Raw genomic sequence first — 14,763 nt, forward strand, 5'->3', positions numbered from 1 at the left:
ATGATAATGCGTACTATCGCCCCCAATTAAGGACTTTATTGACTGTTATCTACTTTGGATTTCAGTCAGACTGATCTCAGCCTCTCGTTACGATTATGGGGCACATTCCCAGTCCCACAAGCTAAGGAGCCCAACCAACCAACCAAGCATTAGATAAATCTTGTCTAAATAAATATCCTCTGGGTGGAGGACAATCCTGTGTACATATACACATCACTCCTCTGTACACATTTGCTCTGTCACGTTGTAAACTACCTGGACCTCCCTCTTTCTCTCTTTCTTCTTCTAGAAAATATTTGCCAATCAGTTGAAGCGATTGAGACAGTTTCACTTTACTGCTGTTATTCACACTTGGACGGATGTGGGAGAAAGCAGTGTTGGTCCCAATCACTCTTCTCACTGAGAAAGTGAACCCAAGCAAATCTGGTGTCTCAAGTGCATTCGTTTACGGAGGATATGAAGCATGATGAAATTTCTGCCAGAGGTGGCAGTCGAGCCAAACCAGGAGACAATCACCATCTTCTTCCGTCCCCTTTGCTCCCCTGCCTCCCTGCCAGCCAGCTAAGGACTGAAATGAAGCGAAAGACAGAAACCATGTCCCCCTGTACCACCTCCACCACTACCGACGCTCTTCCCTCTCCCTGTCAAATAATTTTGGCGATGTGAGAGGGAATCATATCCATTCAACTTGGGTGAAGACGAAAGGAGGGTGGTGGGTGGGTGCGGAGGAGCAGGTGGAAGTCGTGGTTGTGGTTGTTAGACCAAGGAACAGATCAGGCCGGGCATGTATCAAATGGATTAGTCATGACAACTTGAGGCATTTTTATACAAATCTATTTAAACTCGATTTTTCGGTTTTGTGGGCATGCAATACAGCGAAAGAGAAAGAGAGAGAACGAGAAAAAGAGGGAGAAAGTACGAGTGGAATAATAGTTACTGGTCGTCATTCAACCACCCACACGCTACTGCATTCCCTTCGATTTGATGCGGACGAGTAGGTTTTCGTAGTAAGTATGCAGTTACAAATAAGGTCTAGTTGGGTTCAGATTCTGGAAGGAGGGATTGAAATTTGTTTCACACTTTGCTGGTAGTCGACAGCGTGCATATTTTTGGCGAAATCAGGCAGAGGAAGAGAAAGAAGAGGGCAAAGATCACGGAGCAGAGTGTAGAAACATCACCAATGACATAACCACTTTTCTCAAGTGGACAAAAAACAGGACAAGTTCTTACTTCTTGTTCGCTTCGTAATGTATTTTTCCCAGTGTGGATTTTTCCTATGAGAGAAAATAGGAAGGGAAAATTCGCCCAGGTTTTTGGTGGTACGTAAGTTTTTTTCCTTGCGTAGGATGTTCTCCCTCCGGTAAAAAAATTGGAATGCACAAAGTTTTTCGTACGAAACTGATGGAACATCGCATCGGTTTCATGTCGTGATGCGAGTAAATGCAGCGGTCTCTGAATGTTTACATTTCGCATGTAATAATAATATTACTCATGTATGTACATAAAGTTTTTGACCCTTGCGGTTACTTGTGAATGTGCTTAATATTTATTTTTTCACATGATTTTCAAAACATTTCATAAATTAAGACAAATTCCTCAAAAACGAGGAAACAGGATTTGTCATGTAATTGTATTTTGCACCTCAGTTTTTTGCATGTTCTGAATATTATCGAGCAGAAGAACAAGAATGGGAATGGAAAAGTTATTTATTCCAAAATGTGGTTTTCTTTGCATAACAATATCTCCTCGTGCAACAACTTCCGCCTTTTTCCTTCCTTAAAAATGAAAACGTTTTCCCTTCCTCGTTTCTACATATGTGCCGATATTACCTTGCTGACAACAAAATCGGCCTAGCTTCCAGATTACTCACTCATTCGATGTCGACGACGACTGGTTGTGCGTATACAAAGGAAAGAAAATAAATAAATGCAGTCGTCTTCTTAGTGCTAAGAGCTTCTACAGCTATGATCTATGTATGTGCGATGGGATAAGAGACAGGAGAAAAGAGTGGTGCGAAGTTGTAAAGGAAATTTACACAAGAACCACAGATCAGGAGATGAAAGCGACTTTTAAACTCTGTGAGTTGGATTTCTTCCACATTTTCAGAACTCAGGTGCATTTGAGCCTAAGCCGGTAAGCTTATGACCCATTCGCCGGATTTGGTGAAAGTATTGTCAAGTTAAATGGGTATGAAATGAGATGAGAGGGCTTAGCTGGTAGGGCTGGCCCACTCGGAAAGGAAATGTGAAATAAAATAAAGGTCTCAAAGAAAGCATTCACTTCGTTACTCATGCTCCGCTCAGCCAGAGTCCAGTTAAAGTTCACTTTTACTTTCTCCAGTTTTGCCAAAAATGCACAAATCTGCAAGGGAAGAATTGCATGAGCTAATAATCTTCGTCTTCTTCTCACTTTAACTTTCCAAAAATGGATGAATAGAGCGGATGACAGCCATAACTCTGCAGTGTCATCACTTCCCTGTTTTGTAGATAGTTTGGATTCAAAGCGAAATTGAAAGGGTGGCGATGATAGGAAAACTGCTGAGAGAGAGAGAGAGAGCTGTCTGATTGATTGTCCAGACATCCAGCCCCTGTTCTTCTTTGTTGCCCGACCCGTCGAGGAGACACACATCGACACCACCAAAACAGCAGTAGCATCACAGATTAATAAAGTGTGTACACAAGGACCAATGGGGAAGGTAAGTAAGTAGAACGACAACGACTTTGCCTGACTTCTTTGTGCATAGAGTTCAAAATTGCAAATCTTTTTACCACACCTACAAAAACGATAGAGTTTGCCAACAATGTCTTCGCCAAAGTCCTAGCTCCCCAACAAGAAGCCATTGTTGGACGGGTGGATGGATGGATGGATGGATGGATGGTTGAGTGAAGGAGCCGATATTTCCAATCCAATCGTCCGGCAAGAAGCCAAGCGAGGAAAAAGTAGACGAAGAGAGGTTGTCCCGTTATTGATTTGAACTGTATCCTTTTTGGGACATCGTTTTATACTTTTTCAGATCATCACTTGCTTTCAGCTCAGAAATAAAATCCCCCGTGGGGCTCCGACCCTTTCATCTTTCTTTATTTTGTATCATCATCACACCACAACCCTTGCGACCGGTTTTTAGAACCAGAAATGAATGCATAAAACATTTCTCTATTGAGTAAAGTGAGGCAGCGACTTGACGACAAAATCAGAATCAAAGAAAAATTTAAGCAAACGCAAATATCTCCGGGTCATCAGAAAACACCGGTTTTGGCACCACTTACAGAATGCTATTATACATGGTTTTAAGATGACATGACAATAGTGGCCAAATATTTATTAGGTGTGTGTCAACCGATATGATGCTCAAACAAGCCCACATTTCGGATAAAAGTTGTCAGAAAATCAAAAACTTTGAAAAACAACTTCCCCGATAGGAAGGTGTACATAGGACTAAATATTTGCCAAACAGTTTCGAGTCTCAATCCTCCCACAACCACAACCACATATGTAAAATGTGCATGGGTTTTCCTAGAAGCCACATAAAATTGAGTTGCTCTTTTCTCCGAATATTTTTTTTCCTGCGTACTTTTAAACTTTTACTCTCTCTCCATTCCAAACTTTGATATGAGATAAGATGACTGAGTTTTGGCAACTGTAAAAAAAAACTTTTATCCATATTCTAAACGAATTCTAGCCAATCTCAAAGCTGCTTTCTTCCTCTAAACTCTTAATAAACTTGAATTCTAACTAAACTGACTGGGGATTTGATGAATTTGAAATTTAGTGAGATCATATTTACATAGTGCAACTCATCCCCGTCGTCGTCTCGTGAAAGTGTCTGTCCGGCGAGGAAAAATTAATTGTCGTCTCTCTGTTCTCTCTCCCTTGTCTCCTGGTGGGTGGACAAGATTAAAAACCTGGAGTGGAGCTGCTGCTTGGTAATTTTGGGAAAAGACAAGCAAACCATGTGATGCACGTCAGCCACCTTAATTGCATCCACTCTCAGTTATTCATGACGTAAATATTTGGGTAGCAATTTAAGAAAATTAAGTGAAAATCCTGGGAACTAATTAGTGGCTTGAGAGGAAGTAAGTCAAGGGCTGGCTTGACTGGCATTACGCACTGGCGGGCTGAAGGGTTTTCGGATTTTACTAGTACTCACGCAGCTACCTTTTTTCCCGTCCAACTTTCGCTTTTCCTTCTTTTTTTGACTTTGATCCAAAAGATGAAACAGGAAAAAACCAAAATAAAACAAACTTTTTCTCCCTGGTGTCACCATCAACTGTGTACACGGTGCTAACCATGTGAAAACTTTGAATGGCGGAGAGGGAGACAAAATCTCATTTCTTTCTCCACTTGCATAGAGTTGTAATCCACCCCAATGGGTGACCAGTGACCAGACGACCACTAACCAGAGGCCAACACCCTCTTGAGCAGGTAGAAAGACGTTGTCGAATATGCTACGCAGAATATTGCGAGATGTTGGTTAATATATTGAGATTAAGTTACATATGAATACGATTTATCTCACTACTTGCGACCAATTTTGTAATGAGATTTCGGACAAAAAATGTATACCAAGTAAAACATTGACAGATATGTTCCCAAAGTATATATTTATTTGTGCGGTCATGTCGTGTCATCAGTAAACAGTGAATGACTACAGTTCTCTGGTAGTAACCAGCAGGAGCAGGAGTACGAGTAAACATTGGAAAACAAGGCAAATTGCAAAGCAACTTTTCCCCCACCCTCCCGACATGGCGAGCTAAGCAAATAAAAGCGAAATTATTTTTATTCCTTGAGCTAAATATCGAACCAATAATAAGCCCGATATGCTCCTCCGTACGAGTACCTTGCGCAAATACATATCTGGCTTCATCCAACGAAACTTATTTTGTTGTGTCAACAGAGAGATTCTATTACTATTATTGTGTGTGTCGCTTCACAATAAATATTGTTTATCGATGCTTACCCAGCCAAGGACACCACACCACCAACGCCACTCTGAATACCTATTTGGTGATGGTGGTAACCACAATTATTTGTAATTGCCCACTGCGTTAGAACAGCAGCAGCACCATAAGTACCACCACTCGTTGACCATTAGTAGCCTAAAGTGCAAATATTATCAGAGCAAAGTGTAGCATAGATTGCAATACAGAGGAGCATCATGACATCCACGAAACCAAGGCCGTCTCCCAAATTGACGATGAAATTAGTCGAGACAATTTATTAATTGGGGTAATTTCCCCTCATCTGAACCAACAACAATGGACGGTAGCACTTCTCCACTCTCTGTACGTATTTACGTACGTATGAGTTTCTGTCTTTGTCTCTTGTGCGGAAATGGCGTGTAGGATATGTTTCCCTGACTGAGAGAGTGGGGGAAAGTCCATGAAAATGAAAAGTGGGCAGAGGACAAAGGCCACGTATAAATTGTGTCGTGTGAATGTATGCACTAACAACCTCTAATTTAAAGGACAAGTAAACACGTATAAGTAAGTAAGTGGTGCTGCTGCACTGGGAGTTGGACGACTCCTATCTATCGAGTATAGAAGTGAGTATCAGTAATGTGTCAGAAGGAAATGAGAGTTGAGTTTGACTTTCACTCGTAAATTGGAATTATCTCCGTTCTCCGGTGTGTAATGTAATGAGATTCTGCTGCTGCTGCGACTGTACGAGACTCGACAACTCGCAAGTTCAGTCAGCCGTGGAGGAGGACCCTCCAGAAGGTTTCGGATGAAATCGAGATGATGGGACACAGCTCCAGTTCATAATATTGGAAATAATGTTGTGATCATGAAACTGATGATGGTACTCTCTCCTCATTTCGTTCCGCCGGTGTATCAATGCCATGATGAACTCGTGTACAGGTGAGCTGTGTGGGGCTAATGCATGTCAAATTATGTTGTGCTCAGGCGGCCCAGGCGGGCCCTCTCATCTTCTCGTTTGAAATGAGAGAAGGAATTTCCCCAATCTGTCAAATTAGTAGGAGGCAGTCAACAACAGGTGAACAGACTGATGGAATCAGGGTGACGTGCTTTTCGGAGAGATTCGATTTCTTTATGGGATGGATGGATGGATACACAATGTAACTTAATGAGTTTATTTTCTATGCTTAAATGACTAAATTTTACATACCGACGAGAAGGCAACCAAGGTTTTCCATACTTACCAATTCGAACAACTTGTGGCAGAGAAAGCACTGTTCCCGAGATCCAGCAGAGGAGCAGGAGAAAGTCGGATTTCATTATGTTTTTAGCATATTAAGCACAGTTTTCAGACCCAGCATCTCAACAATTGACTCACCGCCACGATAGCAAATTTGTAACACATTCACAACAAAAACCACAATAATAAATATAAACCCTGTCTTCTGAGCGTAAGCAATTTGGGAAAATGTTACACAAATGTCTCAATAGTTTCATTGGCATAAGTTCCTCGTGTTGGATGCCTGAAGCCAACTAGACTACGCTCCACACAGGTGAGTGAGAGTAAGTTGGGGATGAAATGATGTAGTCGTGGTCTGGGTGATACTTACTCTGCTTTCCCCATTCTTCGCACTCCCTCGCAAACCCACCAACCTTGGCTGGGCCGGCTCTAAAAACGGTAACTCAACTTCACACGTTCCTACTTTTCTGCCGTCTCGCAACACGATTCACCGGTCACTTATTCCTAACTAGAACCACTAGAACTAACCTGGTTAGCTTAAAAAAACTCCAACTAAAAAAGTTGACTTTTATTACGTAACCCTTCGTTAGCTTTACACAATTTCGGGGCACGACTGATACCCCATTTGCGAATCGTTCAATACCCCATTCTCCGTCAGACGATGAGATTGTTCAACTGTGTGGGCATCTCTCTAATTGCGTTTACATTTTAAAGTTATGATTGCAAAGTTCACCACAAACAGGGTAAAAGAGGATCCAAGTTCCATTTTGGTTTTGGTTCCCGTAAATCACAATCCAACCACAAGGGTCGTATACGTCATGTAACATTAACAATAATTACCAGCTCACTGACTAAATATAGAACTTGTAGTGAATCTCAGTTGGACCATCTGCCCTACTTAAACCCATTTTGAAATGGTAATCGACAGCAGAAGGAGTGAGCCAAGAGGATGAAAGGGGTTGTTGGAGAGAGAAAGTCAGAGAAACTCGGCTTTACTGGCAGAGAGCGAGTTGACTGACTGACTGCCTTTTCTCAGATTCACAACTCACTTTTGACTACCACCACCACTGCCTGCCTTGCACCGTACAACCCCAACAAACGGCTGCACCATGCGCCCAGACGGAGAAGAAGCAGAGAGCCCAGGACATAGTACACAGAAGTAGTTGTTGGTTGGCTTTCCTGGTCGTATGAGAAGGAGGCAGGCATTCCACAAGCTTGGAGAAAACACGGGGAAGATTCGGGCCAAGCAGAACAAGAACAAGAAGTGGAAGACAAGTTCAGTGCGGTGGTAAGAGTAACAAAGTCTCCACATTCGACTTCTACTACGAACGAGTGTATGTACAAGTATGTTACTTACAAACCCATAAATAAATGCATGAACAGTTCTTCTTCTTCTGCTACTTACATACGTATGACACATACTTGGATGGGAACTATGTAGTTTTAGCAGTGGATCCAAAAAGTACTCTGGTGATGGTCTGGATGACTCTTGTGAAATGACCCTTGCTTAATTATTATTAGTATTATTGCTCATGGACAGCTTTACAAAGTTGGATTAGTTGGGCAGAATTTTTTATTTTTAACGACCATAATTTGTGGGGTTTTTATTTTGTCGAAATTTTAGTAAAAACTAGAACTCACTGCACCTGATACAGCATTAAGGAAGGAATACGGTTCAACCCCTAAGTAAGTATGTCCCTTTGTAAAACTGCATGTCTGCCGAAATTGTAGTCTAGCCGGAATTCAATGCAGAATATATGTACTACGCGGCGGCTAATAACAATGACAAATTGGTGGTGTATCTATCTTTGAAACATCAAATTTGCAATTTGGCTCGCATTCTGCTTGCCTTGCACCTTCCCTGTGTTGGGCCCAAATTGTAATAAAACTCGCATTATGCCGATTTTGGACAGCCATATATCTTTGCCAACACGTTATACAAACTGCAGTAAGATTTTATTCCGAAGATGAATCGGTTCTTTTGAATCATATATTTTGTCAGAAAACTTGTCCAAAACGATGCCAGTGTCTCTCTCTCATACATACTTATTCCCATGTACAACGGGGTAAGTGGCAAGTTCAGCCGAGACGCGAGTCTATGAACATGGTCTGGAACTACCTCATGACTACTACTTGGTAAATTTTCCGTATTAATACTTTGCGTCATGTCCAACATTTCTGTATTACATTTGCCGACGTAATGTGATGGGAATAGCGATACGAGGGTGTAAGTGAGTGTCTCTTGGCTCTCAAGTTGTCTTTATTAGTTCAGAGTACACACACTCCCAGATTTACAGTAACCAACGTCCATCCGTCCGTCCACAGAGAAAGAAAGAAAGAAAGTCTTGTGGTTTATATGACTGACTGCACCATCCAACTCAGATCCCACGACTGGCTGGTCCTCTCATTACGTTTGACTGGGGATGAGAAGCCACGTGATCGTGTGTTGTTCACGGAATGAGATTGAACCTCAAGGGGCTCCGCGTGTGTGTGCGAACCCCACGAAATAATGGGCGACATCGGAAGAAGACGAACTTTGCTTTATTTTTTGAGCTTTTGCCCAATTGAAAGTAAAGAGGGCGAGGATAAAAAGTTAAATAAAGTTCAAAGATTTGGATGAATGAATGCAGTGGCCAAGAAGATGAAAAGATGAGGAATTGTCTGGCCCCACATCTACGTATGAATGAGTGTCAAAGTGGTTACTCGGTGACACAAAGGGACAGTGACACGAGAGGAAAACAAGAAAACTTTTGGCTGATTTACGTAGAATTAGAATAAACCATTGTGCATGCAGGAGAGAGAGAGAAAGAGTGAGAGAGAGAGTGAGTGAAAATAAGAAAGATTCCGAAAAAGAATCACAGCAAAAGCAACCACCGCCATCACCGCCACTATTTTAAGGGGACGGATGGCACTTGGCCAAAATCAATGAGCAGGTTCAAGCCTGATCCAAATCTGTTAGATGATCCGATAAGATGATCTCTCTCTCTGTGAGTTGAACTATGGACGGACGGCGTAATATATCTGATTGAAATGAGATGAGAAGGACTTTAAACACCCGGCTCACACCGAGGGGAGGTGGTGACAGAGGAAATAGGAAAAGTTGGAATTATCATCCGTATGCCATGCATTATTATTACCAGCTCATCATTCTTCCAAAATCGAAACTGCAAATAATGGATTTATCTCGTGCTCAAACGTGGTGTGGATGAGATGACGGGATGTTGGTGGGTGGGTGGGTTGGTTAGTGGATGGATGGATATTTGGCTCTGAGCACCCAAAATGACCGTCAGGACGGAGAGAAAGCGATAGAGAAACGGGTGAAGAGTAAGCAAACATGAGGCGAGGAGGAGGAGGAAGTTGCTGCGGTGTATTGGGTGGGAAACCCTTGTTTGCTTTTTTCGCTCCACAAACCAATTCTGCCAACCAACATCATATCACACCTTGATCAACATCCGCCTCCGCTCTGCTGGATGACGGAAGGAAGCCAAAACCCCATAAAATGTATTAACGTGTCTGTACACACAGGAGGACAGGGAACGAACGACAATGAGACAAGATCTCGCAGGAACAAAACCAAGTCAACCAGCTACACGACACATTTGTACCTACGACACACCACCACCGCCAAGAATACCTCGAACCAAGGGCATCCTCTGAGAAAAGAGAAAGTCTCGAGAGGAAGAGAAAAATCACAAATCAAAGTGAAATTCTATCCCAACATTATCCAGGCCGATACTCCATCCGATACAATGTAGAAGAAAATCTGACTCCGCGCCACACACCTCTATTGATTCGAGCCGTCAACTAAAATTACTTTTTGAGGTATCATCAACTTCTGAAAGAGACACCAGGCATGATCTCAGGAGCGGATCTCACACATTATTAGATGGACATGTGTGAGGTGAACACACATTGAGATACGACTTATGAATGTACCACTGTACTGCTCACAATGTCAGTCGTCTGATTCCTTGATAATACGAGGAGGTAAGAAGATAAGAATGGATTGAATTCACCAGGGATACATCTCCCATGCACATAATAGGATGGACATGGTTCATTCTCCGCGAGTTAAATAGGTGGTCACGGTCGAGTATGTTTACGATTGGGTGAAAAGGTGAATGAGAAAAATTGTGTGTGCGAAGAAACCGTGTAAAGAAAATCTCGACCACTAATCTCGACTGCCATACATAATATAACCAATCGAGTACATAACCCAAGAATATTGTACTCGGAAAGGTGAACATGTACCATTTTTTTCCTTTCCTTGAAAAATGAAAGCGTATAAAAATTATCATTCTTCGTCATTACGAGGAGCAAGCGGATTTGAATGCATATCAGAAGAACTGGGTTGACTTGGTCTCACTTTGTCCCCACCACTTTTCCAGTTGAAAAGCGTTGGAGCTCCTGCTTTCACTTACTTACTTTACATCTCGCTCCCTGCATTGCAAAGCTAGCCACGTTCCTGCCATAATAATGAAGAAAGCTAACCGGGGAAAACAAAATTTCCCTGGGTAGTACACCACACACACTAATGTTTTACATTGTAATGGAGGATGCGTTCGTAATTCCAATCCAACGTCGAGTTAAATACCATATTTTCCAGCTTTTCTATCCTCCCTACATACGTACCAGTTGGTGGGTGGCAGGGTGACGACCAGCTATGCGAATGTGTTAAAATGCTGAGAAAAACGTTGCAAAGTTTCGTTTCCTGGATGTTTTCATCCTCCTCTAAAATTTCATCCATCCTGCGTTTCAACTGTGAGGAAATGAAGGACTTGATCCAGATTGGGGGGAGGAATTTTGCTCTTGTTATCAATCTCAAAACATCTAAAAACCAGACCCACTAGAATAAAAGCAGTCGAATCCAGCAGAAATACGAGGACAGGCAGTCTGTGCAGCCTCGCATACGTACATGACTCACTGAACTGATGCCCGGTATCCTTCCTCGCCTCTGAGGAAATTTGAATATCAAAGCAAGAGAAAATTTCATTACCAGCAGCTCTTCATTTTCTACGCAATGTGATGATGATGAGGACATTGCATTCGGAGTGTGCATCCATCCAAATTTGAGAGCCATACATTCCGTTGGAAAGCTGAATGGAGCTCGATGATAACCACACAACCTCATCGCTGTCTCACCCCCCACACATTTTAGCCCAGCGTAGGAACGAGACACACATCTGTCTTAAAACTCATCGTCATGATGATGTGGTGGCAGTGATGAACAAGTGAAGAAGAAGGTATGTTAGCTGCTGCTCCTCCTCGTCTTCCAGACATGATCTGACTCACTGAACTTGCCAAGAAACCCTCGCATGCAGAATTTGAGGGCAAAAGCAAAACGATAAAACTTGAATCGAGTTGCTCTTGAAACAAAAGCTCGTAGGAAGCGAATGTGCCTAAAGCACTTTGGAGATTTTCAACAGTTCATCACTATTATTATGGAATTGTTATCCTATATATTCATCAAATCGCATTTGCTACAGGGACGAGAGGATGTCTTCTGATTTGGATTTCATTAGAAAAAAATGACAAGGATTCGGTTTGTAGGGAAGGATCAAGATAAATAAGTGGAAAGTAGCGCATCAAATCCAATTTATTACACACGCACACAAAGTAAAAGTAGAATCTGTGCATGGATGGCTGTGTGTCTGGTATTCTTTCATGTATCGACATTCATTTTCCAGACGGAATAAGTTACAGTTTGGAAGAATGGTAGAGGTTTTTCCCCTATTTTGTTGAGACAAAGGAGTAGCAAGATTTATACGACTTATAGGAAAGTATCCTCACTTTCTCCTTCATGCATTCTTATTTCTCTGTTCGGATTACGCGGCACGCAAAAGAATATAAAAAGAAACAAAGTCGCAACAAATTTAATCACTGCAAAATTAAAAGAGTGCAAATGATTGAGCCAAGTAAAAAGTATTTTCTATTGGATTTGTGTGTGTGTGTGTGGAATTCGGACAATTTGAAATAAGTAGGGACGTACCCTTTCAAATGTATACTACTCGCTGGCAAAGTGTCCCCTTCGCGTGTGGATTAATTGTCGGAATTGCATGCCTTCGTCGATATTAATCCCATTGCCAAATAAATGAGGATTTTCTGTACTTTTCTCTCACAAAGAAGTTGCATTAAGGAATAACCTACGTCATGAATGTAAGCTGTCTGTTTGCGTCCTCTAAAAGTGGGTTTTATTAGTATGTATAAATTTCCATTTTTTGTAATCATTAATGCAATGCAACATTTTATTACAATTCTTGTGTAAGCATTAGACTACACTCCACAATAATAAGATATACACACTCGTAAATTAATTGTAGGGAAACGACAAAGTGCACAATTTGAGATGACCTTTTCTTCCTATCCAAAAGAAGAAGACACGACGAAGGAGCAGCAAAGTGAACCGTGGTCGTAAAGTCGTCTCAGGATTAAATTTGCAAGACAAACGGCCCAAGAAACAAGAACAAGAAGGAAAAACTTTCTTTTAATTTGTTCAAGCTTCTTTCCTCTTCCATTACCAAATTTACTCTCCGTTTGTTGTTGGCTTGTTGCAATTTGCCCGATGTGATGTAATACTACTTGGAGAGCTTGTGAATGCAATCCCATTTTGACTAGTAGCAGTAACGATAATAAAAGTAATGAGTCGTAATGTGCGTTAAGTTATAGGACAGCGACGAACCAAGGAATACATACATTGCTTTTGTCTCTCTGCTAAGTATGACCGGTGAAATATTTATGATGCTCTTTTAATACTTGTGGCGAAGGGAATTGCAAATTGCGCAAAATATTAATCTTGAAGATTCTACAATTTAAATTGCTGTATATTTTTTTTAGCTCAGATTGAATTATGATCTGTTTTTAAAGAAATTTTGCTTTCACTTCACAACTTTTCATTCTGCGGAGAAGGGGAAAGTGGGAACGATTGGAAATGTTGTTTATAAGAACGCAGTTACATATTATTATGTGTTTGTGGTTGGGTCCGCAGCATGATGGTTGACTGGTCGTGGTCGGTCAGGTCAAATGGAGAGTTGCTTTTTGGTTTTCAATCCGAGTAAGCATTTGGTGTGGTGGAATGTTGCTACTGCTGCGGTTCGGTGCGGGTGGTGGTGGTGTTGGTTAGCAGAAGATGCTATCTGCCTCAGACATTGTGCTTGCTTACCTTGCACTTCTGTCATTCATATAAAATTCTTATGGCGAGCATTTCCCACACGTGCTCATTTTTCAGGCCAAATAAAATAAAATTGAGTTAGGGCCACCAAAGGGCGAACCTTAGTTCTACTCAATTTTGCGAGGTCGTGTCAGATTTTAAGAAATTAAGAGCAAGCGGAACAGCGAACGGGTGAGTTTCTTAGAAAATGGATGAAAATTGGCGAAACATACGATTTTTAGTGAAAGCTGCCATTGGTCTTTTGATGTCTATATTCTCATTCACATCTAGAGTGGTTTTGGTTGGTTTGCTATTTTGGGGGGAATCGTTACTTACTCAGTCAGTTACTGGGAGGAAGCAGTCGTAGCTAAGTAACTTGGTTGGTGCACATATCATAAATTGGTCGTCGTCGTTGGAGGAAGAGGGTGGACAAATAAATGTCCCTGGAACAAAACTGTTGGACAATCGACAAACGTGTGGAACAATCTCAACTTGGCGTTTGCCAATTTTCCGGGAGTATTTTAAAGATAAAATCTGACAGGGACAATTCTCTGGCTCTCGAGTGGCATTGCTGCGCTGCTTCTGCTGGTTGTCGTACGACTTGCATACGTCGACTTTTGCTTGTATGTACGTATCCTGGTTGTGCATAGGATGGCAGTGCAGGGCGACCAACAAATACATGTAATGGAAACACATGCACTCACAAATGCATAGATAACAAGAGAATGTTCCCGATGAATTTAACAAGGAACACATTCGTAAACGCCCAAAATTTTAAGAACCAGCCAAAATTAACTTTACTTTGGAATTCAACTGTGAAGTAATTAAAATTTATACTAGGAAAGAACGCACAAGAGGGGAAATAAAGTGATGAGAAGAGGGAAATACGAAAAAAGATCATCTCGAACACCACACAGGGAGCAGAGAAAGCGAGGCAGACAGAGAGGAGCGAATGTGGAAAAACAGGGATGATGATGAGGGAACATGGCTCAAGACATAGTTTTTGGCTTCTGCCATCCTCAGCAAATAAGTCTTTACTCCCTGCTTTACAACAAGTAAATGAAACTGTGGGCGAAGAAGGGAAGTGAATTGCGGGATAAACTTTGAAGGTTGTGGAGGAACACCAATAAAGAGCTTCTTCTCCGAAGAAACTGTTCCTGAACTCACCAAGTTGTGAACTTTGCTTTTCCCCGTCTAATTTTTAAATGTTATTGTTACAAGACCCATCAATTCTTCCCGACACTGTCACTCATCCACAACCCGTAACCACGACCTAAACCCGTGTGTGAGCTATGCTGGAACCTAACCAGATTAGAGCTGTGTGTGGTACATGAATCGAAATATGATAAAAAATGCTTTTAAGTCCAGGAAGATTATGGTTAAGATATGACATGGAAACTCTCTCCCGTGGCATAAAAACAAAAAAAATGGCGAGGACGACGACGACGACGATCCGGTAA

At 41.7% G+C, this 14,763-nt stretch overlaps 1 protein-coding gene across 2 annotated transcripts in view; it reads right to left on the reverse strand.

Annotated features, from left to right (window-relative positions):
* The window catches only part of LOC110850866 (glutamate receptor ionotropic, kainate 2), a 34,993-nt gene extending 27,816 nt beyond the window's left edge, over positions 1–7,177 (reverse strand). For both annotated transcript variants that reach the window (XM_035852977.1, XM_035852976.1), the window contains exon 1: positions 6,161–7,177. In XM_035852977.1, coding sequence (XP_035708870.1) covers positions 6,161–6,236 — 76 coding nt within the window. In that variant the 5' untranslated portion in view covers positions 6,237–7,177. The remainder of the gene's footprint in view (positions 1–6,160) is intronic.
* Positions 7,178–14,763: the final 7,586 nt, after the last annotated feature.

Source organism: Folsomia candida, unplaced genomic scaffold (assembly GCF_002217175.1).
Source record: "Folsomia candida strain VU population unplaced genomic scaffold, ASM221717v1 Fcan01_Sc006, whole genome shotgun sequence".
Taxonomy (NCBI): domain Eukaryota; kingdom Metazoa; phylum Arthropoda; class Collembola; order Entomobryomorpha; family Isotomidae; genus Folsomia; species Folsomia candida.